This window comes from Mus musculus, chromosome 7 (assembly GCF_000001635.26).
Source record: "Mus musculus strain C57BL/6J chromosome 7, GRCm38.p6 C57BL/6J".
Lineage (NCBI taxonomy): Eukaryota > Metazoa > Chordata > Mammalia > Rodentia > Muridae > Mus > Mus musculus.
This window is the reverse complement of record NC_000073.6, coordinates 11,393,294-11,418,533: the sequence shown is the minus strand read 5'-3', so window position 1 is coordinate 11,418,533 and position 25,240 is coordinate 11,393,294. Positions and strand designations below refer to the sequence as shown.

Sequence of the window (25,240 nt, the reverse complement as noted above, 5' to 3'; positions counted from 1 at the left end):
ATCCTGAGTGAGGTAACACATTCACAAAGAAACTCACACAATATGTACTCACTGAAAAGTGGATATCAGCCCCAAACCTAGGATACCCAAGATATAAGATATAATTTGCTAAACACATGAAACTCAAGAAGAATGAAGACTGAAGTGTGGACACTATGCCCCTCCTTAGATTTTGGAACAAAACACCCATGGAAGGAGTTACAGAGACAAAGTTTGGAGCTGAGATGAAAGGATGGACCATGTAGAGATTGCCATATCCAGGGATCCACCCCATAATCAGCATCCAAACGCTGACACCATTGCATACACTAGCAAGATTTTATTGAAAGGACCCAGATGTAGCTGTCTCTTGTGAGACTATGCTGGGCCTAGCAAACACAGAAGTGGATGCTCACAGTCAGCTAATGGATGGATCATAGGGCTCCCAATGGAGGAGCTAGAGAAAGTAGCCAAGGAGCTAAAGGGATCTGCAACCCTATAGGTGGAACAACATTATGAACTAACCAGTACCCCGGAGCTCTTGACTCTAGCTGCATATATATCAAAAGATGGCCTAGTCGGCCATCACTGGAAAGAGAGGCCCATTGGACTTGCAAACTTTATATGCCCCAGTACAGGGGAACACCAGGGCCAAAAAGGGGGAGTGGGTGGGCAGGGGAGTGGGGGTGGGTGGATATGGGGGACTTTTGGTATAGCATTGGAAATGTAAATGAGCTAAATACCTAATAAAAAATGGAAAAAAAATTTTCAATGAAATATATATTTTAACTTCAAAATGGCTCAGGTTTCTAATGCAAAATTAATAAGTTATTATGAGGAGATAAATTCATATATACAAATATTAATGTAAAATTCCCAACACATAAATTATATATATATGTATGTATATATATGGATGTATGTATATATATATATATATATGTATATATATAATACTCATAAGTACATTCAGACACACACCGATGCATACATACATATATGGATATGTACATATATGTATATGCAATCTCTCAAATATTTATGCTTATGGTATATTTTACTCATTTCAGAAAACTACTTCCCTTTATACAAACTGGGAAAATAGATGAGGGTGGAAAGAAGGGAACAACACTTAGGATGATCAAAAGTGAAAATGGACAGTACTTTATACTTGTCTGTGTCTTGTATAGCTTGTCTGTGTGAGTCTTTATTTGGCCTTATCCTTAACAGTATTATATTCATCTCAGAAGCCATAAGTCACTGACAAAGAAGTTGTATGTAGAATACCTTCTCTTATGTATTTGTTCTGAGTATGTGGGGACACCCAAAATAATTCACACAATTGTCATTGAACTGACTACCAACCAGAATGTAATAGCAAGTCCTTCTTGCTGAATGTATCACAAACTTTGGAGATGGGACATGAGAAATCAAGTTCCTATTGACCAGGACAATTCAGAACTGTTGGGTTACTTTTATAGCTCCTGAGTGCATTCAAGATGTTGGAGGAATAAAGTTACCGAGCTTTTTACACTGTGAACTTCACCAATGTCCATTTTAGTAACACTACCATTGCCACATTGTTAGCATAACTCTTATTGGGGTACACAGTATTTTCCTGGTTGGATTTGTGACTTGCTCTATAGTGATGATTCTTAATCCATGGTTTATGAGTAATGGAATGCATAGATTTCTGCTAGGATCAAAGACTTATACTCTATTCAGTGGCAAAACTACTACTGTAACAATTAAAAATACATATGGATGTGGATTTTTTCACTATTCAGCTTGTTTTAATGTTTCCTCACAAATGATAAAAATAAAAATTACAGGCAAAGAATAAACATAATATTCTCACCAACATTATAAACATGGAATTATACAATTAAAACATTTTCTATTTTAAAACATATATCTGGTCATCAATGCAGCTCTGCATGTCTCTAGTAGGGCTAGTCTCTGTGTTCCTGATGGTGCTCACCTTTATCCAATTTCCCAGGACCTCCAAGTCTGCCTGTTCCTTCAGTCTGATCCAATAAAGGTCCAGGAGGGCCACTAGGACTACCTTGTCTTCCTGTACCAAAGCCCAACCTGGTCCATGCTGAGGCCTCCTCAGAAGTCTTATCTGTCTCCACCTCTACCACCTCTCAACATTCAGCCACGATAATCGCAGTTAGCCCATCAGTCCAACTATTCCTCCTCACATGCCACCAGGGCTGCCTCAGCTATGATTACCACCCTGAGGTGGAAATGGTGGAAGAAGGAACCCTCAGCATTAGGGGCCTAACTCTGGTCGAATTCTGTTCTCCAGGTGACATTTGGTTTCCACAGCCCAGATTGAGACACTGCCAGACACTGCTTGCTGCTGGAAATTTTGCCTTCCAAAGGGATTCCCTCTTGAGCCTCAGAGGCCCTCTTGTGAGGAAGCTTCTGCTACCTCCTCCATGGCCTGGCATATAAACCAAGGTTCCTCCAGGACATCCTGGGCAACCAGAACTTCCACGAAGTGGTGGTGGTATCCCTCTGTCGTCACGTGATTGCATGCCACCCTGCACCCTGTTCATTAGAGGCTTCTTTCGGGGTAGAGAATCTTTATGTTTGCTTCATTGAAAATCTTTTCCATCTCCATTCCATGGCACTGTTGGTAGATGGTGGAGCTTTGTAGAACATTGCGGCATCACATTTAGGCTTTCCTGTTTCCTTATCCCTGCAGATATTGATCATGGCTTGACCAGTTCTTTTGTTCATCTTGACAGTCCCACACGGATTAAAGAAGTCTTTCAGATCATCCAAAGTCACATTGTCACTTAATCCTTGCACATAAATTTCACTGTTGTCAGAGTCTTCATCGGTGTCTATAGGAAAGTCTTGATTAAGATCTGGTCCTTCATCCATGGGTCCAGCAGGCTTATTGAAGACCCCTTGATTTCCAGCACTACCCATTCCACTCCTCCCTGCCCACCTTTGCTAATGCTTCTAGAATCAAATCTCCCTCTTCTCCTGGCACAATTATCAGGATCACTTAAGCTCTGGTTATCCCCTTGTCAGGAAAAGTTTCCATATTTCTGCCAATAAATACCCATGAACTGGAGTGGTTGTTTTGAAATGAACTCTGCTGTCCATAGCTGCTACTCTGTTGGCTATATTGATTTTTAGCCTGGCTATAGGATCCAGTCTGAGGGGAGTAACTGTCTTATTTTGTGTTTTACTGCTGTGAACCAACACCCTGACAATGGTACATCTTATAAAAAACAACATTTAATTGGGGTTGCCTTACAGGTTTAGAGGGCGAGTCCATTATCATCAAGGTAGCAGCATGATAGCATCTAGGCAGGCATGGTACAGGCAGAACAGTGAGTTCTTCATCTTCATCTGAAGGCTGCTAGTGCAAGACTGATTTCCAGGCAGTTAGAATGAGGTTCTTGAAGCCCATGGCGACAGTGACACACCTATTCAAACATGGACACGTCTCCAAATAGTGCTATTCCATGGACCAAGCATACTCAAACCATGACATTCCACTATGTGACTCCAGTTGGCTTATTCAACTACGAGTCTATGGAGGCCATAGCTAGTCATATAAAACAAAAAAGTACATTTAGTCCAACTTTTAAAGTCCACATAGTGTACAGCAGTATCAATTTTAAAATTCCAAGGTTCAAGGTCTCTACTGAGATCCAGCCAAACACTTATCTTTAGTCTCCAAATCAAGACAGGAATCAGCTGTGCAAACTCTAAACTTTGTATCTCCATGTCTGATGTCAAAGCAGTTGTCAGTTCTGCATCACCTTTTGCATCTTTGTTGATGGCAACAAACTTCTTTTCCTGAGCTGGTTCCATTCTGTGTTACCAGCATTGCTGAGGAGATATCCATTGGCTCTGGCACCTTGAAACTCTTGGGTCTCTGAGGCAACTTGGATGTTACAGCTTCTTTGAAACCAGGATCCATACATGATCTTCTGGGCTCCTCCTAGGGGCAGGTGTCAGGTCTCCAGCTCTGTTCTCTGTATCACTCCAAGCTCAGGTTCATCCACTCCACTGCTGCTTTTGTTCTTGGTGAGCATCCCATGGGACTGGATTCTCCAGTATGCTGGGGTATTTACCTGCAACTAGGCTTCAACAATAACCTCTTATAGGCTCTCTTCATGATGTCAAGCTTCAAATTCTTTCTATAACCCCATCATTCCCGGGATATCAGCTGCATCTGCAGCTAAGCCTTCAATGGCTTCTCACAGTGCTAAGCCTCAGCTGATATTCATGACCCCTTCATGCATTCAAAACTAGTACAACCTGGGTGACTCTTACACACCAAGTATAGCTGCAGCATGATGAACAACCTTGGCTATCTCTGGACCATGATTTTGCGCTCTCAGTAAACACGTCCCAGAAGTTTTCACCTCAATGATGCTGGTCACCACTAATTCCTTAGCTTCAGCTAACCAGCAGTAGTCTCATTTCCTCTTGACTATAAAGTTTGAGAAACATGTCCCAAGCTGTTATGTCCTGAAGCTTGCAACAGCTCAAACATGGGCCTCTTGTTTTATTACATTATCACTAGTTTCCTCTTTTCTAACTTCTTCACTGCCTAAGCTTGGCTGTCCTGTATCATGCTCTGTATATTGACATTGAATTTAGATATCAGAATGCCTGACTCCTGGGTTTAAAGGTGTGTGTTACCACACCTGGATTTAAGCTTTTTTTTTCCCCCCCACCTAGAACATGCTCTGTCTCAGGCTGTCTTCCTTCAGGGATCTGCTCAACTTTGTCTGCTGGTATTAAATATGTGTACCATCATGCTTGGATCTAAATTTAGTTGGGTAGGTTCTTGCCACAAGGGCACTACTCCCTTAGTTCAATTTAATATCATGAACACTGAATTCAGCTCCATTTTACTTCCTTGTGCCCTTTATACTCAGATTATATATTTTATATTTTTCCTTTATCAGCTTACCATGCTTCTTTAAAATGCTTTTTGGGAAACTTAACCAGAGGGGAAAAAAAAGTCTATGATGGGCGTTTCTGAGACTTTCTTTCTCAATTTAATTAATCTGACTTTCTTTACTTTAGCCTCACACAGGCTCTTAAAAGAAGAGCAAAATTGGACCACATTCTTCCCCAAACTATCACAAAAGCACTCTTTAGGACACATATTGAAAATCTCCCCTGAAACCTCTTAGGCCAGGTCTGCACAATTCAAACCATTTCTCAGTAATAAATTATTCCATATTCTTAATATTGTAGTTCCTTTTGCCCCATTTAAATCATTCCAATGCATTCCAAATCCAAAGTCCCCATATCCACATTCTTCCAATAAATAAATAAATAAGGTCAGGCCTATACTAGCAATATCCTACTCCTTGTCTTTTAACTTCTGTCTTAGTTAAACTTGTACTGCTGTGAACAGACATTATGACTGACCAAGGCAAGTCTTATAAAGGTGACCATATACAAGATAAGATATGATGGAGGTGTTATAACTGGCTGCCTAGTATATCTTCTGAGGGTTTGGCGATAATGGTCATCTGTATCCTAGACTAGGCTGGTTATAATCCCCCTGTGATAGATTGAGTTTGACTAGTCTAAGTGTGCTTGGTACCATTTTGTTGTCTTTTAGGTGGCATGGATTCTGGGTGCTGGCTACTAGCTGCTCATCATAAGCTCAGCAGGCAGCCTGGGTGACATATGTAGACTGAGCTGTGTAAAAGGCCTGTGTTTTGATGAGTGTAGAATTGTTGGTGTCATAAGCATCAGTGCCATATCCTTGGGCAGGCTGACCATATGCCTGGGGGAAGTTGGAGTGATATAACCAGTAGGCGGCTGCCCATAAGAAGTTCCCTATGCAATCTGCCCATAGGTGCCAGTGGGTATAGCAGATATCAGTAGGCTGTCTATAGGTTCCCTGGCTTTGTTGCCCATATGCCTGGGTGGTCTGTGTATGTCTTTGAGTTGGCTGGGCTGGGTAGGCACTGTAGCCCTGTTAGTTTGCAGTTTGGCTTTAGGCACTGTAATCTGTGGAAGCCATATTCTCTCCTTCTTCCCTGTTCTCTCAAAGTTGGTGTCCCTCTCATGTTGCCCAAGAGTTGCACATTTTAAGACCAGAGGAAATATGTGTTCTACAGTTGTTATGACACACTGTTTGAGAAGCATTGCTTTACAGGAAGCCTTGCCCTACAGTTCAGGCCAGGAATCAATGGTAGTGTTCCTCAAAGTCCCCATCAATAATGAAGGCCTTAATTTTTTTCTAAATGGTCATAGCTGGAATGTACTTTTATTAAAACATCATTTTATTCACTTACATTTCAAATTATATCCCCTTTCCAGTTTACTCCTCCAGAAATACCCATCCCATCCCCCCTCAGTCACCTCACCTTACCTCTATGAGGTCACATCTTCACCCATTCAACCACTCCCACCTCATCACTCTAGCATCTCCCTTCTCTAGTCCCTCCCTTCACAATGATGTCAAATAAGGCCATCCTCTGCTTCATATGTATATGGAGTCCTGGCTCCCTCCATGGGAGCTCTGGGTGTTCTAAGTAGTCGATATTGTTCTTCTTATGGGGCTGTAAGCTCCTTCAGTCCTTCCCCTAACTCTTCCATTGGTATTTTCAGGCTCAGTCTGATGGTTGGTTGTAAGTGTCTGCATCTGTATTGGTCAGGTGCTGGTAGAACCGCTCAGGAAACAGCTATATCAGGCTTCTTTCATCAAGCACTTCTTGGCATCAGGAAGTATGGCTGTTTAGCAACTGGAGGTGGGAAAGGTCCCAAAGTGGGATTGTCTCCGGATGGCCTTTCCTTCAGTCTCTGTTCTAATTTTTGTCCCTCTCTGTCATGGATCACCCCGATCAAGTATGGGGTCCCTGGAATGTGGGTCCTTGAAGGCTAGGTGGGTAAGGATTCACCAATGACAAACAGAAACAAACATAGAGGCAGGTTTAATCTGAGTCTATTTTGCAGCTCTCAAGCTAGGGTTTTTATACATTAAAAACATATATATTACAACTCTTAAAAGACATGTTCAGTGAAGCAATCTCAAATACCATCATTATCATTTGGCACAGTAAAGCACAAAAATCAAGCAAACATTACAACTCTGAAAAGATGTATTCAGTGAATTACAAAGAGAACAGGTAGTATTACTATTTATAGAAATCATCCAAGTGTTACAACTCTGAAAGCAATATTCAGTCATCCAAGGCTAGTGGCATATTTCCAAGAGCAGATTAATATGTCTTTATGGTCAATTATTTTTTAACATCTAGTGCCTGACTTTTTTTTTATAAATCTTCAATGTTTAAAGTTAAATTATTTTACTTCTTTTATTTTAGTCTTTCTTAAGCATATAACAAAACCCTCTTCTGATGATAAATGTGTATCCATATGAAATTTTATTGTTGGAAAAGATTTATCTATCATAGTACAATTATATAATTTTGTAAATGATTTATAAAGAAAAGTGTTGGATTTCCTGGGGATAAGGTCATGTTAGTTACCCCATATCAAGAGATGGTTTCTTACCTATTATTCTCCCTTAAGATCTTGGACTAGGCTACCAGGAACATGTCATAAATAAGAAAAGGAATAAAAGGAAACAAAACAGATACATTGCCATGAGAACTATGGCTCAGTATGTTGTTCTGGGCAAGAGTTCCACAACAGATTCTAGAAGGCCTCCTTCTGTTGAAGTTTTATTCTCAGTCTGTGGAACTCACAACTATCTCTTTTGACTGTAGAGCTGTAGACAGAAGATGACTGGAAAAAAATAATAATAAGACTTATTCCTATGACAAGAATAATTCAATGTAACCAACTAACAGGGTTTAATGACCATGAACCAGAGCTAATAGACTGAGTCAAATCCTCTATGCTAATAGATTCAACATGTGCTTTGCTTACAGCAGAGATCTGGGCTTGTAATTGAGCCATGTCATGAGTAATATCATTGTCTTTCCAAATTCTCAACAAATTTTTAGTAAAATTCCAATTATGACTTTCATTATAAGGTAATGGCGCTACACACATTACTGAAAGCTGGCATGGCACTTGGTAAAAAGCTAACTTTAATATTTTCCACTTCTTGTCCTGTGATAAAATTACATCCTCTACAGCACCACTTTTTACTTCTAATATTTTATCTGTAACTCATTGTCTTGCAAGTGTTAAAGAGACATTTTTATTTACATCATTAACAAACTGTGCAGACTTCATATCTGAGACTAAGGTGACTGTTGAGACTGAAAGTGAAGTAAGGATGGCTATTAAAGCACTAATGCCTAAAATCAGAGCCACAACAAAATGCTTTGGTTTAATTAGTGCATTAACTCTTTTAAGCATTTGTAAGCCTACTTTGTCAAACCAAACATCATCTTTTAAATCTACAAGAAGTATAATATAAGTAAGTATTTGTAATAACAAAATAACAATAATTTTTAATTGATATAGGATCAACACAATTAATTAAAATACATTTGGAACAGCTTACCTGATAAGATCCTTCTACCTTAGTAATTTTCAAATCTGAGGATTGTCCAGCTAGTATACCAAAAGCTTAGGTAAGATCTACTTGCCAAAGGAATGCTCTTAGCTTCCTTAGGCTTTTTAAAAGGACCATGTTAGTTGCAGCAAAATGCCTAAATAATCCTGGAAGAATATTAGTAATATTATGTAAAGGAGAGTGACTGGCATAAACAGATTCCACCCATCCTGCAGCAAATCATCTATTTACAGACTCATTTGTAAATGTATGAGGACTATATCAATGAAAAAGCTGTAACTCATTGATTAAATGGTTTTGGTTTTCGTTTTTGTGGGTTGTTTTTGTTTGTTTGTTTGTTTTTGTTTTGGTATTTTGTTTGTGTTTTGTTTTGTTTTGTTTTGTTTTGTTTTGTTGTTTTTTCAAGACTGGGGTTTCTCTATGTAGCCCTGGCTGTCCTGGAACTTACTCTCTAGGCCAGGCTGTCCTGGAACTCTGAAATCTGCCTGTCTCTACCTCCCAAGTGCTGGGATTAAATATATGCATCAACCACTGCCTGGCTTAAATGTTTTTTATATTCATAAAATGGTGAGCTTATAGAATAGTTATAAATTATTTATTGGTTTTTCCAAGGATCTTATACTGAATCCCAAGAACTAGATCCACAATTAAGACATCTTGAAGCAAGGATACCCACAATTTATCATTATCCTGATATTCTTGTAGACATTCTTTGGAGGCATAGTCTCTCTTGGCCTTATAAAACTTTCATTACAGTTATAATACCCTGACATCATTATTAAAAGCTCCCACATTTTTTTCTCAATCTGTAGGTTGCCAATTTATCTTACTGAATATGTTCTTTGTCTTACAGAAGTTTTCTAGTTTTATGAGGTCCCATTTGCCAATTCTTGATCTTAGAGCATGAGCCATTGGAGTTCTCTTTAGGAAATTCCCCCCTGTGCCAATGAGTTCAAGGCTCTTTCTCACTTTCTATTCTGTTACATTCAGTGTATCTTGTTTCATGTTGACGTTTTTAATCCACTTGTACTTGAGCTTTGAACAAGGTGACAAATATGGGTCTATTTTCATTCTTCTAGATACAGACAGCCAGTTAGACCAGAATCATTTATTGAAGATGCTTTCTTTTTTCCATTTTATCTTTTTGGCTTCTTTGTCAAAGATCAACTATCCGTAAGTTTTATTTTCCAGTCTTCAATTCTATTCCACTGATCAATGTATATGTTTCTGTACCAATACTATGCAGTTTTTTTTTTAATCACTATTGCTCTGTACTAAAGCTTCAGGTCAGAGATGGTGGTTTCCTGCAACCATTCTTTTATTGTTAAAAATGTTTTTCACTATTCTGGTTTTTTAATTCTTGGTGGTGGTGTGTGTTTTTTCGTTTTTTGGTGTTTTTTTTTTTTTTTTGATTTTTGGTTTTTTGTTGCTGTTGTTATTTTGTTTCACCTTTTCAGATGAATTTGAGAATTGTTCTTTCTATGTCTTTAAAGAATTGTTTCGGGAATTTGATGGGGATTGCATAGAATTTATAGATTACCATTGGTAAGAAGGCCAATTTTACTATGCTAATTCTGCCAATCCATGATCATGGGGGATCTCTCCATTTTCATTGATTTTGTTCTTGAGAGACTTGAAGTTATTGTCATACGGGTCTTTCACTTGTTTGATTAGACTTACCCCTATATATTTTGTATTATTTATGACAATTGTGAAGAGATTTGTTTCCCTAATTCCTGTATCAGCCTGTTTATCCATTTAATAATGAAAGGCTATTGATGTATTTGAGTTGATTTTATATCTGACCACTTTGCTGAAGTTGTTTATCAGCTGGAGAAGTTCTCTAGCGGGCCAATATATAAAATATATAAAGAACTCAAGAAGCTAATCACCAAAACACCAAACAACCCAATCCAACAATGGGGTAAAGAAATAAATGGAGATTTCAGCACTGAGGAATCTCGAATGGCACCTAATGAAATGTTCAAAGTCCTTAGTGGTCAGAGAAATGCAAATTAAAACAACCCTGAGATTCCACCTTACACCAATCCAAATGGTTCAGATCAAAACCACAGGTGACAACATGTGTTGCAGAGGATATGGAGAAAGAGAAACAGTCCTCCATTGAGGGTAGGATCACAAACTGGTCCAACTACTCTATAAAAAAATCTAGGGCTGGTGAGATGGCTCTGTGGGTAAGGACACTGATTGCTCCTATGAAGGTCCTAAGTTCAAATCCCCAACAACCACATGGTGGCTCACAACCACCCAAAATGAGATCTGATGCCCTCTTCTGGTGTGTCTGAAGTCAGCTACAGTGAACTTATTTATAATAATAAATATCTCTTTTAAAAAAGAAAAAGAAAATGGATCTACCTGAAGTCTCAGCTATACCACTTTTGGGAATATACCCAAAAGATGATCCACCATGCCACAGGGGCATGTGTTCCACTATGTTCATAGGAGCCTTATTTGTGATAGCCAGAAGCTGGAAACAACCTGGATGCCCCAAAACAAAAAAATTGATAAAGAAAATGTGGTTCATTTAAACAATGGTATAGTACTCAGCAGCTATTAAGAATGAAGACATCCTGAATTTCGAAGGTAAATGTATGGAACTAGTAAATATCATCCTGAGTGAGGTAACTCAGACCCAAAAGGACATGCATGGCATGTACTCACTAATAAGTAGATGTCAGCAGGAGAAAGCAAAACAGAACAAACAAAGAAACAAACAAACAAAATAGCAGAGCACCCAAGGTACATTCCACAGACCTCACAAAGATCAAGAACCTGAAGTGCCCAAATGAAGACACTTCAGTCCCACTTTAGAGGGAGAAGAAAGCAATCACAAGTTAGGAGGGAGGAAGGCATCTGAGAGAAAAAGTGGGGGGAAATAGGGAGGAGAGGAGAACCTGATCTGGTACTGATTCAGGGGAAAAGACTGAAGGAAGCCATGAGGGCCAGCAGAAAGAATGGAAACAGGTAGCCTCAGGAGATATGAGGTGGGGCAGGGGAAACCCTCCAAAATGCACCAGAGGCCTGGGAGGTGACAGTCTCTCAGGACTCAAAGGGAGGGATCTTAGATGACATGTCATCAGCAGTGAAAGGGAACTTATAGAGCCCACCTCCAACAGGAAGACAGGGCTTCAAATAAGGGAGAGGAGAGCCATCCTACAGTCACAACTCTGATTTATAATTGTTTCTGTTTAATAGGATTACAGGGATGGAAATGGAGAGGGGACTGAGGAAAAGAAGGTCCAGTGACAGGTCCAAAGTGGGATCCAGGTCAATAGGAGGTCCCAAGGCCTGACACTATTATTGAGGCTGGTGGAGTGCTCACAAAAAGGGATCTATCATTACTGCCCTCTGAAAAACCCAACAAGCAGCTGGAAGGGTCAGATGCTGATATTTGCACCCAGAGCGATGGGCAGAAGCAGGTGATCCCGTTGTTGAATTAGTTAAGGACAAAGAGGCCCAGGAGAAGGATGACCCTGTAGGAGAAACACACATCTCAATTGGCGTGGAACCCGGAGACCTCTCAAACCCTGGGCCACCAAAAAGGCAGCATACTCCAGTTGATATGAGGCCCCCAACACACAAACAGTAGAGGACTGCTGGGTCTATTTTCATTCAGACATGATGCAACTAATCCTCAAGAGACTGGTGGCCCCAGGGAGTTAAGAGGTCAGGTGGGGTGCGGAGAGTGGGGACATCCATGTGGAGACAGGGGCGTGAGAAGGAGGTATGGGATAGGAGGGTGGAAGGGGCAAATAAATAATGGAGTGTAAAAAATAAATTAACTAATTGTATAAAAGAATAATAAAGCAAATGCATTATTTATGTAATTTTTAAAAGAAAGAAAGAAAGCTCCCACATTAACTTTCTAAGATGTGGGGGCTTTGTATCTGGAACTGATCTATCTGGAGGTTCAGAAAGAAAAGTTCTATAACTAACGGGAAGGCAACCCATTGGGGGGTATTCCCTTAAAATAACAAAAATTAGAGCAGAGAGTATTGGCATTTTTTCCATGCAAGGTGTTTTAATATGTCAGAGCCCTCAGAGGGAGGAAGCACCTGTTTTTCCTATGGACATGAACATTTCTGGGTTAAAAATTTAGATGATTGGGTGGCCCCATCTCTCTATAGGGGTTGTGCCTATATACTGTTGGTTGTCTCTACAGGTTGTATCTCCTCTTTCTTGGGTTTTTGGCTAAATAATTGTTATTGTCTTCTTGGAGCCTCTCATATCCCTGGAGTCTAGGACTTTCTAGTGGCTACCTGCATTTCCCCTTGCCCCTCTCCTACATGTTTCCATTCACTTTCCTGATCCTCTGCACTTCTCTCCTGTTCCTTCTAATACCTGTTCCTGTCCCCCTTTTTCCCTCTCCCTTCTCTCTCCATCCCAGGTCCCTCCTTCCCTCTTGGTACTGTGATTACTGTGTTCTCCTTTCTATGTAGGATTGAAGAATCTACACTTTAGTCTTTCTTCTTAATCTACATAAGGTATGTGGGTTGTAATGTGATTATTCTGAGTTCTCAGGCTAAAGCCTATTTCTCAGTAAGTATATACCATGTGTGTTCTTTTGTGTTTGGGTTACAACACTCATGATGATTTAGTCTAGTTCCATCCATTTCCCTGTGAATTTCATGAAGCCATTGTTTTTAATAGCTGAGTAGTACTCCAGTATGTAAATATCCCACAATTTCTGTATCCATTCTTCTGTTGAGGGACATATTGATTTGTTTCCAGTTTCTGGCTATTATGAATAAGGCTGCTCTGAACATAGTGGAGCATGTGCCCTTATTTTATGTTTTTTTTTTGGGGGAGGGGGGATATGCTTAGCAGTGGTATAGCACTCTTTACACTATTCCATCTATACCCATAGATAGGAGTGACACTAACAAATCATCAGAAAAATGTGTTTGTGCTGTGAAGGGGTTATAAAACTAAGCAAACTGTAGAGAATGAATGACTCTGTTATGCTCAATCACAAATGTAATAGCTGTATCATTCTCTTTATCAAGGTTTCAGATAACATCATGGCAAATAGAAGGAAAAAATTCAATGAGTCTGATGTAAGAGATTTCTCTCATGGATCTTTCCAAAAGAGAAAAGTAAGTATTCATATTTAAAAACTGGTATTCTTAACCTTCACCTTCCCTAAAAGACATGGTTTCCATGTGTAGCTCTGCATGTCCTGGAATTTTCTATATAATGCTGTCCTCAGCTCAGAGATCGGCCTGCCTCACCCTCTTCTGCTGGAATTAAAGACACTCACCAGCACAGTCTGGTTAAAACTTGTTATTCTTTTTTTTTAATTATTTTATTTTTTTATTTAGTTATTTACATTTCAGCCATTTGGATCTTCTTTCTCAACTTCTTGAAGAGTGGTTCTCAACATTCTAAATTCTGCACCCCTGTAATGCAGTTCCTCATGCTGGGGTGGATCCCAACCACAAAGACATGTTTGTTGCTACTTGATAACTATAATCGTGCAAATTTTATGAAATGTAATGTAAATATCTGACATTAAACCTTATGAGCATGTCATCTAGCCACAATGAGGTTTCCTCACATAGGTTCATAAACCTGTTATTGAAAGTTGGCCACAGAATCAGAGATATGCCACTGTCCCTGCTTATGCCTCTGCATAGGCACCTGCCCTGCCCAGGCCTAAGTACCTGCCTCTGCCTTTATACACTGCTGGAATTAAAGTGTTGTAACTCCATTTTCTCAGGTTTGTGTGAGATGGTGTTTTCAGGGGTTTTTTTGTTTGTTTGTTTGGTTGGTTTTTTTGTTTTTGGTATTTGCGTTGTTTGTTTGTTTGTTTTTCTTGGTTTAGGTGGTGGTGGTGATGGTAGGCTACTTATTTATTTTATCATTTTGTTTTTAGGAAAGATATGTTGTGAGTCTTTTAACAGAGAATGATTTGGATTCTAGTGTTCCTGCTGACAGATGCCAGGTACAAGGATTGCAGGGATTCTCCATATCTGGATAGCACAGTATTATCATCTGAATTCTACCTCTGATGCTTACCTGTACAAGGCTTAATGCCTAACCTTAGGATGCAACCTTATTTGAATATGGCACTGAAGCTAATCCAAACCTCTGAAATCCTGCAAAGGCTATAATCTCAAAATATAGAAAGCTAAACTAAACCAAAAACTCAAATCCATTAAACGTTAATGTTGAAACAATGAGGAACAAAATTATCCAACTTCACTAGAAAAATAAAGATCAAAGAACAAGCCAAAATCAAAAGGGTTAGAGAACCAAATGCTGGCGACTCGGTCCAGAACAAGCAATGCCAGCAATAAAATCCTAGGTGGGGAAATGTATAACTTGTGTTGGTATTCATGTCAGCTAAGGCCATTGTGTACTATATATATATATATATATATATATATATATATATATATTATGACATATTTTCCTCAAATACATTTCCATTGCTATCCCAAAAGTCCCCCATACCCTTCCCCCTCCCACTTCCCTACCCACCCATTCCCTTTTTTTTTGGCCCTGGCGTTCCCCTGTACTGGGGCATATAAAGTTTGCATGTCCAATGGGCCTCTCTTTCCAGTGCTGGCCGACTAGGCCATCTTTAAATACATATGCAGCTAGAGTCAAGAGCTCCGGGGTACTGGTTAGTTCATAATGTTGTTCCACCTATAGGGTTGCAGATCCCTTTAGCTCCTTGGGTCCTTTCTCTTGCTCCTCCCTTGGGAGCCCTGTGATCCATCCACTAGTTGACTGTGAGCATCCACTTCTGATTTTGCTAGGCCCCAGCATAGTCTCACAAGAGACAGCTATATCTGGGTCCTTTCGGCAAAATCTTGCTAGTGTATGCAGTGGTGTCAGTATTTGGAAGCTGATTATGGGTACTGATCATTGTGTACTTTTAAAACTGAAGCCTTCTGATTGCGTGCTGAAAGGTATCACCAGGAACATAGTGGCAAAGTCATAATGCATCCTCAATGTTTCTACCTGATATGGGAACTTACATGGGAATCGCAAGTGCACATACACAGACCCCAACAACTCAATTAGCCTGTGCCTGTTGTCTTCAACTCTGCACAGAATCCTGTTTCTCAACATGACTCTTATGCCACTTCACATTCTTAACATTAGTTTTTTGAAAGTTATTCATGGAAAAAGACTTGCTTTTGTCAGCTATTTTTCATCATGTGAGACAAGTATCCATAAATCCTGCTCCTTGAACCAAGTGCATAGGTGTTCTGAAACCAGAGCTACGCAGAATGTCGGGAGAATGATAATTGAACAGGTAGGGGAGGATCCTCCAAACTACTCTGAGCAATTGTTGATTATTTATTTATTTATTATTCCACTTTGAATGTCGTTCTAGTAATGTAGAGAAATATTCTTGAACTGTAAGCAGTAGACAGGGCATGAGATGTCTGAAGAGGCAATGCATTTAACTTGCAACCCTAAGACTTGGGATGAAAACCCCAACATGTAGAAAAATGTCAGAGGGAATGCCAGGCTTCTGTCAAGAACACTGTAGAGAATAAAAGTGGAGATCAGAAAATGTTTGGAAACTCTAGTGCCAGAAAGACAGGTTTATAAAGCTGTCAACCAGAAAGACACTGTCTAAAAGCAAGAAGCAACTCAAGAATTAACAGCAAAGTATTCTAATAACTTATGCTGTGGAACTATGGAAATACAGACAAAAAATTACATACACACACACACAAAATAAAAAACAAAACAAAACATAAAAGTGGCAATCCACAAGCATGTTATATCATTATTGGGACAGTACAATTTACTTGCAACATTCTTCTCTCTTTGAAGATGACATACTGAGGCTGAAGCCCTACCAGTCTCTGCTGAGGATGTTAGATAGTTCAGTCAGATCTGTGGTAATTCCTCAGGTGACGATGGTAAGTGGATGATTGGCGAAAGCGACGGCTACATAGGGAACAGACATAAGGCATTTCTCCTGTGTGAATCATCTCATGAGACTTCAGGTTGGTCTTGTGGCTGAAGGACTTTTCACATGTGCTGCACTTGAAAGGCTTTTCTGGCATGTGTATGATCTCATGGGTTCGGCGGTCAGAGACTCGTTTGAACATTTTCTGACAGGTGACACAAAGCAATTCACTCTTCTTATTCAGGTGAGTTCTCTGGTGGGATGAAAGGCTCCTGGCATGTTTGAACATCCTAGAACATTCTTCACACTTGTATAGTTTGGCATCTCTACAGAATCTCTTTTGATGACTTTCACATGGTAAGTTTGCCTCATGATTCTTACCAAGAAGGACAGGATCAGAGATAAGCTGCTCTTGCCTAGACTGCAACCCTGGTACCTCCCTAGGGTCTTTTTCAGAAAAACATTCCCCAAGTGACTCTTGCAGGCATGTAGATGTTCCTTGACTTGCTCTTGTAGAATCCTGAGGAACTCCATAAGGAATATCTCCCACCTCAGGCTCAGGATGATATATTCTCTTGTTAATGAAAAGGGAGTCTGACTTGTTCCTGGGAATATTATCACCACTATATACTTGAGTAGCTGCATTTCTGGAAGTGTTATAGCAATTGTTCTTGTCCTCAGAGATGTTTTCTCTGGATAAATCCTTTGGTTGTTCCTCCATGGGGACATCGGCAGTAGTCGGAGCACTCGGGAAGTCTACATGATGACTGGGGGTGCCTTGACTTGCTCTTCTGGCACCATGAGGGAATTGACAAACAACATTCCCCTCTTCATGCTCAGGGTGCTGTTCTTTCTGCATAATAAGAAGGGAGTCCATTTCATTTCCACTACAGCTTTCACCAACATTTGCTTCAGTAGCATTACAAGAGTTGTTGCATTCATTTTCACTGTTTTCTTGTCCTTTGGAAAGAAGACAATCTATGAAAATGTATCCAAAATGGACCCCCTCAAAACATGACTCTTTTATCTAGGTTACCAACTAACCTGTGGCCAATAATCTATCTTGTGTGGTGTCTACTGGCATCTGCTCATTATCTGGTGTTGGCCTTGTTGCAGATTGCTGTTGTTTCAAAAGCTTGATGACTTCTTTTAATGGCATGTTTTCAGAAAAGAGGGCTTCTTGTCCTTGCATTGAAACATGGACCTGTAAGGGAAGACATGTTCTTCTTATGCACGAGCACGTGGATTGCAGACACCTAACCTCAACCTGCAAGCACAGGGACACTGGAATATTGACTAGCTCATTCGTCTAGGCCTTAAGTCTAATGATCATTCCTGGCACTCACAAATTCTGAATTCTAAAGTCACTATAGATAATGTGTTTCCAAATGTCAAGTCATTGTCCCTAGAGACACACAAAGTTGTGTTCCTGTGAGCTCTGCCAACCATAGTTTCTTTAACTGGTCAACACATTGAAGGAGGATAAGCCTTCCTTAAACTGGCTAGCCCATGTTTTCAGATTGTCTTAACTTTATCTGATCTTTGTTTTGAATGTAGTGTCTCAAAGAATCACAAGGCCTGTTCTCAGGAACATGACTAGATATTAGGGGAGCAGTGTACTTAGTATGAAAATTTAAACTTAAATTAAAACTCAAAGAGTATATGCAGTATAATTCTTAACTTGTAAGGTGTGGTCAAAAGATTTAATTTAGCTGGGCTGTGTGGCACGTGCCTTTAATCCCAGAATTTGGAAGGCTGAAGAAAGAGGATTTCTGAGTTTGAGGCCAGGTCTATCTACAGAGTGAATTCCAGGACAGCCAGGGCTCCACAGAGAAATCCTGTCTCAACAAAACAAAACAAAACAAAAACAATCCCTAAAACAAAACCTAAAACCCAAAAACCATTTAACCTAACACTTGAGTAGCAGAGGGAGGGTAATTCCTCTGCTTACAAGGCCAAGGAAGACTACATAAAGAAACAATGCTGCAGCAGGGCAGTGGTGGCATACGCCTTTAATCCCAGCACTTAGGAGGCAGAGGCAGGCAGATTTCTGAGTTCTAGGACAGCATGGTCTACAAAGTGAGTTCCAAGACAGCCAGGGCTATACAGAGAAACCCTGTCTCCAAAAATAAACAAACAAGCAAACAAACAAACAAACCATGTTGTAAATCACAAATACAAGCAAGCAAGCAACCAGGAAATGAACCACAAAACTAAACCAATAAAAATCTAAACAAAATATCTGAAATAGGAAGCATTTTTAATTGGTATGTAGGAATGCATGTATGGGGTGGTAGAATATTTTCAACTTTTCACAATTTCTGTAAATAACTAAGAATTTTGCAAATCACGGCTTTGAGAAAACATCCAACATAATTAAATCTTTATTAGGTCTATCCAAATTTGAATGTTTGGACTGAAGCACCATTATGCATCACAGAAATTCTTATGGGTATGGTGCTGTTTTGTATACAGCACCAACCATATTTCAATATCAGAACTTTACCATTCTGACACCTCAGTTTTCTAGACAGAGATTCAATGATATGTAATAGCCAATTTGAGAATCCATCTAGTCAATTTAATCCCAAATTTTTGCCCCACACTTCCACGGATCACAGGCTAGCACTGTGAACCCTGTGTATAAGTGTTCATGGCAGGATCTAACATAGTCCTCATGAATACTCAGTAAGCATCTCCAGGAACAAGCTGGGTCTCACACACAAGTTATCTCTTCTACATCCTTAAAGTCCTCCCCAGGACAATTCTTCATTCTCTCTACTAACATGTAAATAAACTAGACTTAGTTGTGCATATCAAACCTAATTGATAGGCTCCTTTCTGCTATATTCATGATAATTTGAGGCAATCATTTTTCTTCAGTATAAAGATTTTTGTTACAGAATATAATCTCCTTTGTAAAATACAACATAGACAAGCAATCAAAGAAAAAACAAAACAAAACAATACAAAACCCCCTACTTTTCCCAAACCCCAAATGTTTCTGCCTTTCCTTCTACTAAACCCCGGAGGAACTCACCATGACAGGAGGCTTCAAGCACTCATCAGTCAGACTCTCCATGAATCTCCTCATATCGCTACCACTGGCTTTCCACTTCTCAGTCAAAGCATACTTGTCCTTGCAGTGCCCAGTGAGGAGAAACTGCTCCAAGACCAGTTGAGAAATCATCTGCTCCTTAGTCTGCTTTTCTGGCTGCAACCAGGAGTTGAACATCTTCCAGAGACTTTGCAGCTCCTGAGTTGCCCAGCAGCCATTGTTACTTGGGGAAAAGTTTAGCTGAGCACTTGGTGAGTTAGAGATGTCTTCTGCCCACTGCACACCAGAACTATCAGTTGGAGTAAACTCTAAATTGTTGGTCTGAAGGTCTTTTGCTGGTGCCTGCTGTGAAGCCATTGTGGTGACAATGGTGTGAAAGATTCAACTATAGTAGTTTAATATCTGTTTTGTGACTTTACGAAAATGCTAACAGTTGATGGATGTACTGTAAAAGCTGTGAATTTAAAAAAGGAAGAAACACATAATTAATGTTAACAAAACAAACACAAAACCAAATGAGATTTGTGTCACAGATGGTTTTATTGGTTCCTGACAGTAAATGTTTCACTATAGTCCTTTCAATCTGCTTGCATGGAATTGGAAATGGGCAAAACAACTGAAAAGTAGAAAAAAAATTGACTCAATAACCAGAAAGTCCTGTATCTAGGGTGCTTAGATCTGTCATGAGATCTTAAGAACACAGCAATGTTGTCTGTTCCCCCTTTGGAAAAGTTGGGAGTTATTCTGCTGTTCCTCAAATTTTAAGTTTCACCCTTCTGTCTCATTCTAAAGCACCAGAGAATAATACGTTCATAAGAAAATATTTAAAATGAATAATCAGGAATATTAAATTCACAGAGAGGCAAACAAATATCCACACACATACCTGAATGGTTACCAACTCAGAGTTTTCTTTAGAGTTTAGAAAAATCAACCTCTTGATCAGGAAAGCTTCCAAAAGGCAATATTGAACTACTGAGATCTACCCATAATTGTGATGAATCTTCTCACAAGTCCTCAAATAAACACACAGACACACACATAAATAAACATATACTTACACATTCAAGACCACTAGGAAGGAAAGTTTACCTATTCCTCCACCTCACCTCTTTCTCCAGTGAACTTCAAGGGTGATGCCAAGAAGCCCAGGGAGGCACTGTGTGTCCCTGCCTTGGCTCTGCTTCATCTGAGGTTCTATTAGGATTGGTTCCCTTTTATAGCGCCTGGCTTCCGTTAGTCAGTTACTGATGACGATTAAATTCACACAGTGATTCTATCAAAACTCCTTTTCCTGGGTGGGGCAGATTACCATTTTATCCATAGTACTCAAAGTAATAGAAATTGAATCAGGAGAGTCAGTAGTCCCCAGCACTGCCTATTAAGCCCAGAGATCCAAGGTCAGTCTGACCCAGAGGAACAGATAATGCCAAAAGGGGGCATCAAATACAAGCAAGCAAACAAAATAGGGAAAGACATCTTTTCCTGCTGATTGAATCACATAAGGAATCCTAAGTCAGCTCTAGATTTGCATCTCCAATGCAATGATTGACTCTTCTTTGGAAGAAGATCATCTCCTAGTCAAGTGTTGTAAGTCACTGTAGTGAATGGAAATAGTACCACACTGAAGAGGAATTCCAAGATTGGCATTTATCTTCTATGACCTCTGATCCTGTGTTCTCACATAGTAGTCAATGGAAACTTGTTACAATTTCCTGGTTTCTAGAGAGATTAGATCCTAAATGCTTCAGTGAACCCTGTAGAATCCTTGATAGTAGGATCAGATAGGGCAAGAAGAATCCAGAAGGTGTCTGTAGCACAATATAGTAAAGATCGAGGCTGAAGGGAACTTATGTCTTTTGGTAGAGAGGAATGTGCATTGCCTATTGGGAAAACATGGACATTATATGAGGACTGTATACTAGGGAGAGATTAAAATTTGTGGCAAAATGTGGTGGTCTTTGTTGTTCTCTCTTGTTTTCTCTATCTTTCCATCTCTCTCTCATGTTTGGTTTGTTCATTTGTTTTTTGTTTTGTTTGTTTTTTTACAAGTGTCTATATGGTATCCTAGTCTGCTCACAATCTCACTGACTTGTTCAGAATGATCTTGCACTACAATCCTATAACTTTTAACTCCTCAGTGCTGACATCCCAGAGTGACCTCACTACTTCACACATCCTTTTTGTTTTTCTGTCTCTGTTTTCTTTTACTTCATCTAGAGACAATTTTTTTCCCTTGTATGCCTAGACATAATAGCCCTACAGTGTGGATCAGGTTGACACATCCTTGCCATTAATTCCATAGTGGTGGATTTAAACGTGGTTGCCTTTGTGAATTGATTTGTCCAATCATGCTAATTGATAGGTTCAATTGTGACCCCTAAATTCACATGTTGATGTTTTATCTTCAAACACTGAGATTGTGCTAAACTTCAGTCCAAAACATAGAACCTTAATTTCCCTTACCCCAAATAGGATGGAAAATCAGTGATTTACAACTTCTAAATTTTTTTACATTCACAAAACCATAAATTTTGAATGCTTAAACCTAAAGCTGCCCTTCCCTTTATGGAAAAAAAATGCCACATGACAAAGAAAGCACTACAAATTCTTCAAATGAATTAGCCATTTGTTACAACAATGATTGACTCACCATGTAAAAATGTATCATTTGTTTTTTTTTTTGCTATTGATGATGTTCAGTATATTAATGAATTAATGCAATACTAACAAGAAGAAACATTCAGATGAAAGTGTTTTTTCATGAGAACAATAAACACTTTACTGTTGTTCACTATTTTCTTCCTGAAAGTGAATTTCAAGGGCACAATTCAATTTAGCAATTAGATTACTTGAAGGAGGTTAGTGCCTTTAATCCCTGCTACACACTTAATCCTAGATCAGAAAACAGATGCAGAAGCATCTCTATCACTTTGAGGCAAGTCTGGATTTCAAATAGAGCTCAAACATAGCCAGGCTTGCATGAAGAGAAGGTGTCACCAAAAAAAAAAAAAAAAAAAAAAAAAAAAAAAAAAAAAAAAAAAAGCACAAAAGCATCAAGAAGAAGAAGAAGAAAAAGATGATAGAAGTAAGGTTGTCCTGGAACCGCTACTACTAGGAAGGTGGTAGAAGCCATGCTTTTAAATCATTTTTTGGTTGTTGCTGTTGGAAGGGATCCATAATGCTAGCTTGTCCATATAAAAAAAAAACACAATCTAGCTATTTTATTTACAAACTCAAGCCTAAATAAGGCAGATTTACAGCTATTTCAGCTTATTCCCCAACGATCAAGTCCCTTATACTTGCTATTTCTCTGTTCCAAGAATTTATATTTCATCTCTTCCCATGGCAACCTCCTCCACTTAAGTCTTCTTTCTTCTTTCTCTTCCTCTACCAGCAATCTCTTCACTTAATCCTCAAATTCCACCTTTCTCCCTCAGATGACCAGTCATAGCAAGTTGCTTTTTTTTTTTTTTTTTTTTTTTTGACCAGTTGTATTTCGGGACAATATTCAAATAACATCATTTGGTAGATGTGTAGCTCTGTACTTTGTGGACGACCACAGATTAAGAAGCCAATATTTAGCATGATAATATAAGCAGCATCAGAACAACCCACTGCATTATTTTATTTATACTAAGAGTTAGAATGGGGATAAAACAGCAATTCTTCTTTTATATGAAAAGGTATTTTATATGAATAGAGTTTGTACAACATGCGAACTTTTCTCAGAAAAGTATTTGTAATCCCAACAAAATTTATAACAAATTAATAGGTCTTAACAAAAACATTACTTTTAGAGAGGAAATTATTATAATTTAAAATATATTCTATAAAGCAAAGAAGAAGGAACTTGTATGCCATATTCTTCAAGTAAAACATCAGGGACACAGACATGACATGTTTCAATGCACAGAATAGCAGGACAGTATGTATGTTACAAAGTAATATGGCTACACATATCATTCTCCTGCAGTTTGTCAAAATGATATATAATTCATAAAAAAATGAAATAATGTAGTTCAGAGGCAGAATACTCATTTTTCATGTATGAGACTCTGGTTTCAAACTCCAGGTCTGATAAGACAAGAATAACATTGACAATGGCAAATATTTAGAGTGAGTTTCACTGACTGTTAGAACTACAGTGAATATACAGTAAAATTAACTATAAAACCATAGTCTTTAAGAAAATTTTGGCTTGTATTTTAAATTTTAAATTATATATATATATATATATATATATATATATATATATATATATATATTTGGTTTTTCGAGACAGGTTTTCTCTGTATAGCCCTGGCTGTCCTGGAACTCACTTTGTAGACCAGGCTGGCCTCAAAATCAGAAATCCACAGGGCTCTGCCTCCGGAGTGCTGGGATTAAAGGCGTGCCCACCACGCCGGGCTTTAAATTAGTATACATAGTATTATGTGGGTTAAATGGCAGGATCCTGAGTCCTCTCAGGGCTGGGGCTACTCAGTGAGGTAGGATCCTGGAGTTTTGTAGTTGTTGTTGTTCTGGTTTTCTTGATTATTTATTTCTATTTCAAATGTTAACACCTTTCCTGGTTTCCCCTCAAAAGCCCCTTATCCCCTCCCCACTCTCCCTGTTCACCATCCCACTCACTCCTTCTTTCTGGTCCTGGCATTCCCCTACAGTGGGGCATTGATCCTTCACAGGACCAAGGGCCTCTCCTCACATTGATGACCAACAAGGCTACCCTCTGCTACATATGAAGCTGGAGCCATGGGTCCCTGCATGTGTACTCTTTGATTGGTGGTTTAGTCCCTGGGAGCACTGGGTAGTCTTGACTGTGCTTTCCCCTCAAGGGCTCCTGCTTTGGGTGGGCATCAGGCTAGGAGAAGTCACTGGAACCTGCCCCAGGGGTGGAAAATTGCAGTCTGAGTTCCCCTGGAATTTCACAAGTTGGCTCAGGCTTCCCTGGAACTGCATGGAGACCAGAGATACCAGATCCAGCCATACAAGTATATGGAGTGTGAGCAGGCCTTCAACTGCAAACACTACCTTACCCAGCACCAGGGGATCCACAGTGGGGAGAAGCCTTATAAATGTGAGGAGTGCAGCACAGCTTTCACCCACTGCTCTATGTTCATTTTACATAACAGGAGTCACACTCTTGAAAAACTTTTTGTTTGTAAAGAATGTGGGAAAGCTTTTCAAGATAGGCCAGGTTTCATCTGACACTACATCATCTACAGCAGGCAGAACCCAATATGAGTGCTTTGAGTGTGGACAGATCTTCCAACACAGGTTATATCTCCTGTGGCACCAGCAGACACACACAGGAGAGAAGCCCTATGAGTGCAGTGAGTGTGGGAAGGTCCTCCTTGAGAGTGCTGCCCTGATCCACCACTATGTGTCCACACTGGGGAGAAGCCATTTCAGTGCCTCCAGTGTGGCAAAACCTTCAACCACTGGTCGTACCTCAAGACATACCAGAGCATTCACACTGGGGAGATGCCTTTGAGTGCAAAGAGTGTGGGAAAGCCTTCACCAGTCAGAAAGATCTCATCCAGCACTTCAGCATCCACACTGGAGAGAAGCCCTATGAGTGTGTGGTGTGTGGGAAGGCCTTTCCGTGCCTGTCAGGTCTTACAAGGCACCAGCGAGTTCATAGTGGGGAACGCATTTGAAGTATTGAGTGTGGGAAGACCATGCCATCATCCACACTGGGGAGAAGCCGTGTAAGTGCAGTGAGCGTGGGAAGGTCATCAGTCTCAGCTCAGCCCTCAATCAGCATCAAAAGCTGCAGTGACAGAAGCCCTACCAGTGTGGCAGAGAAGGG

At 39.6% G+C, this 25,240-nt stretch overlaps 1 protein-coding gene and 2 pseudogenes across 1 annotated transcript; 1 reads left to right on the top strand and 2 right to left on the bottom strand.

The window, feature by feature from the left end:
- Gm18639 (predicted gene, 18639) lies at positions 1,758-3,169 on the bottom strand (annotated as a pseudogene).
- Zscan4f (zinc finger and SCAN domain containing 4F) lies at positions 16,216-20,619 on the bottom strand. The gene is made up of 4 exons (NM_001110316.2): positions 20,538-20,619; positions 19,411-19,882; positions 17,415-17,574; positions 16,216-17,330 (listed from the first exon to the last, which is right to left on the bottom strand). The coding sequence occupies exons 2-4, from the start codon at positions 19,783-19,785 to the stop codon at positions 16,345-16,347; spliced, it is 1,521 nt and encodes a 506-aa protein (NP_001103786.2). The 5' UTR covers positions 19,786-19,882; positions 20,538-20,619; the 3' UTR covers positions 16,216-16,344.
- Positions 24,400-25,240, top strand: Gm18123 (predicted gene, 18123; annotated as a pseudogene).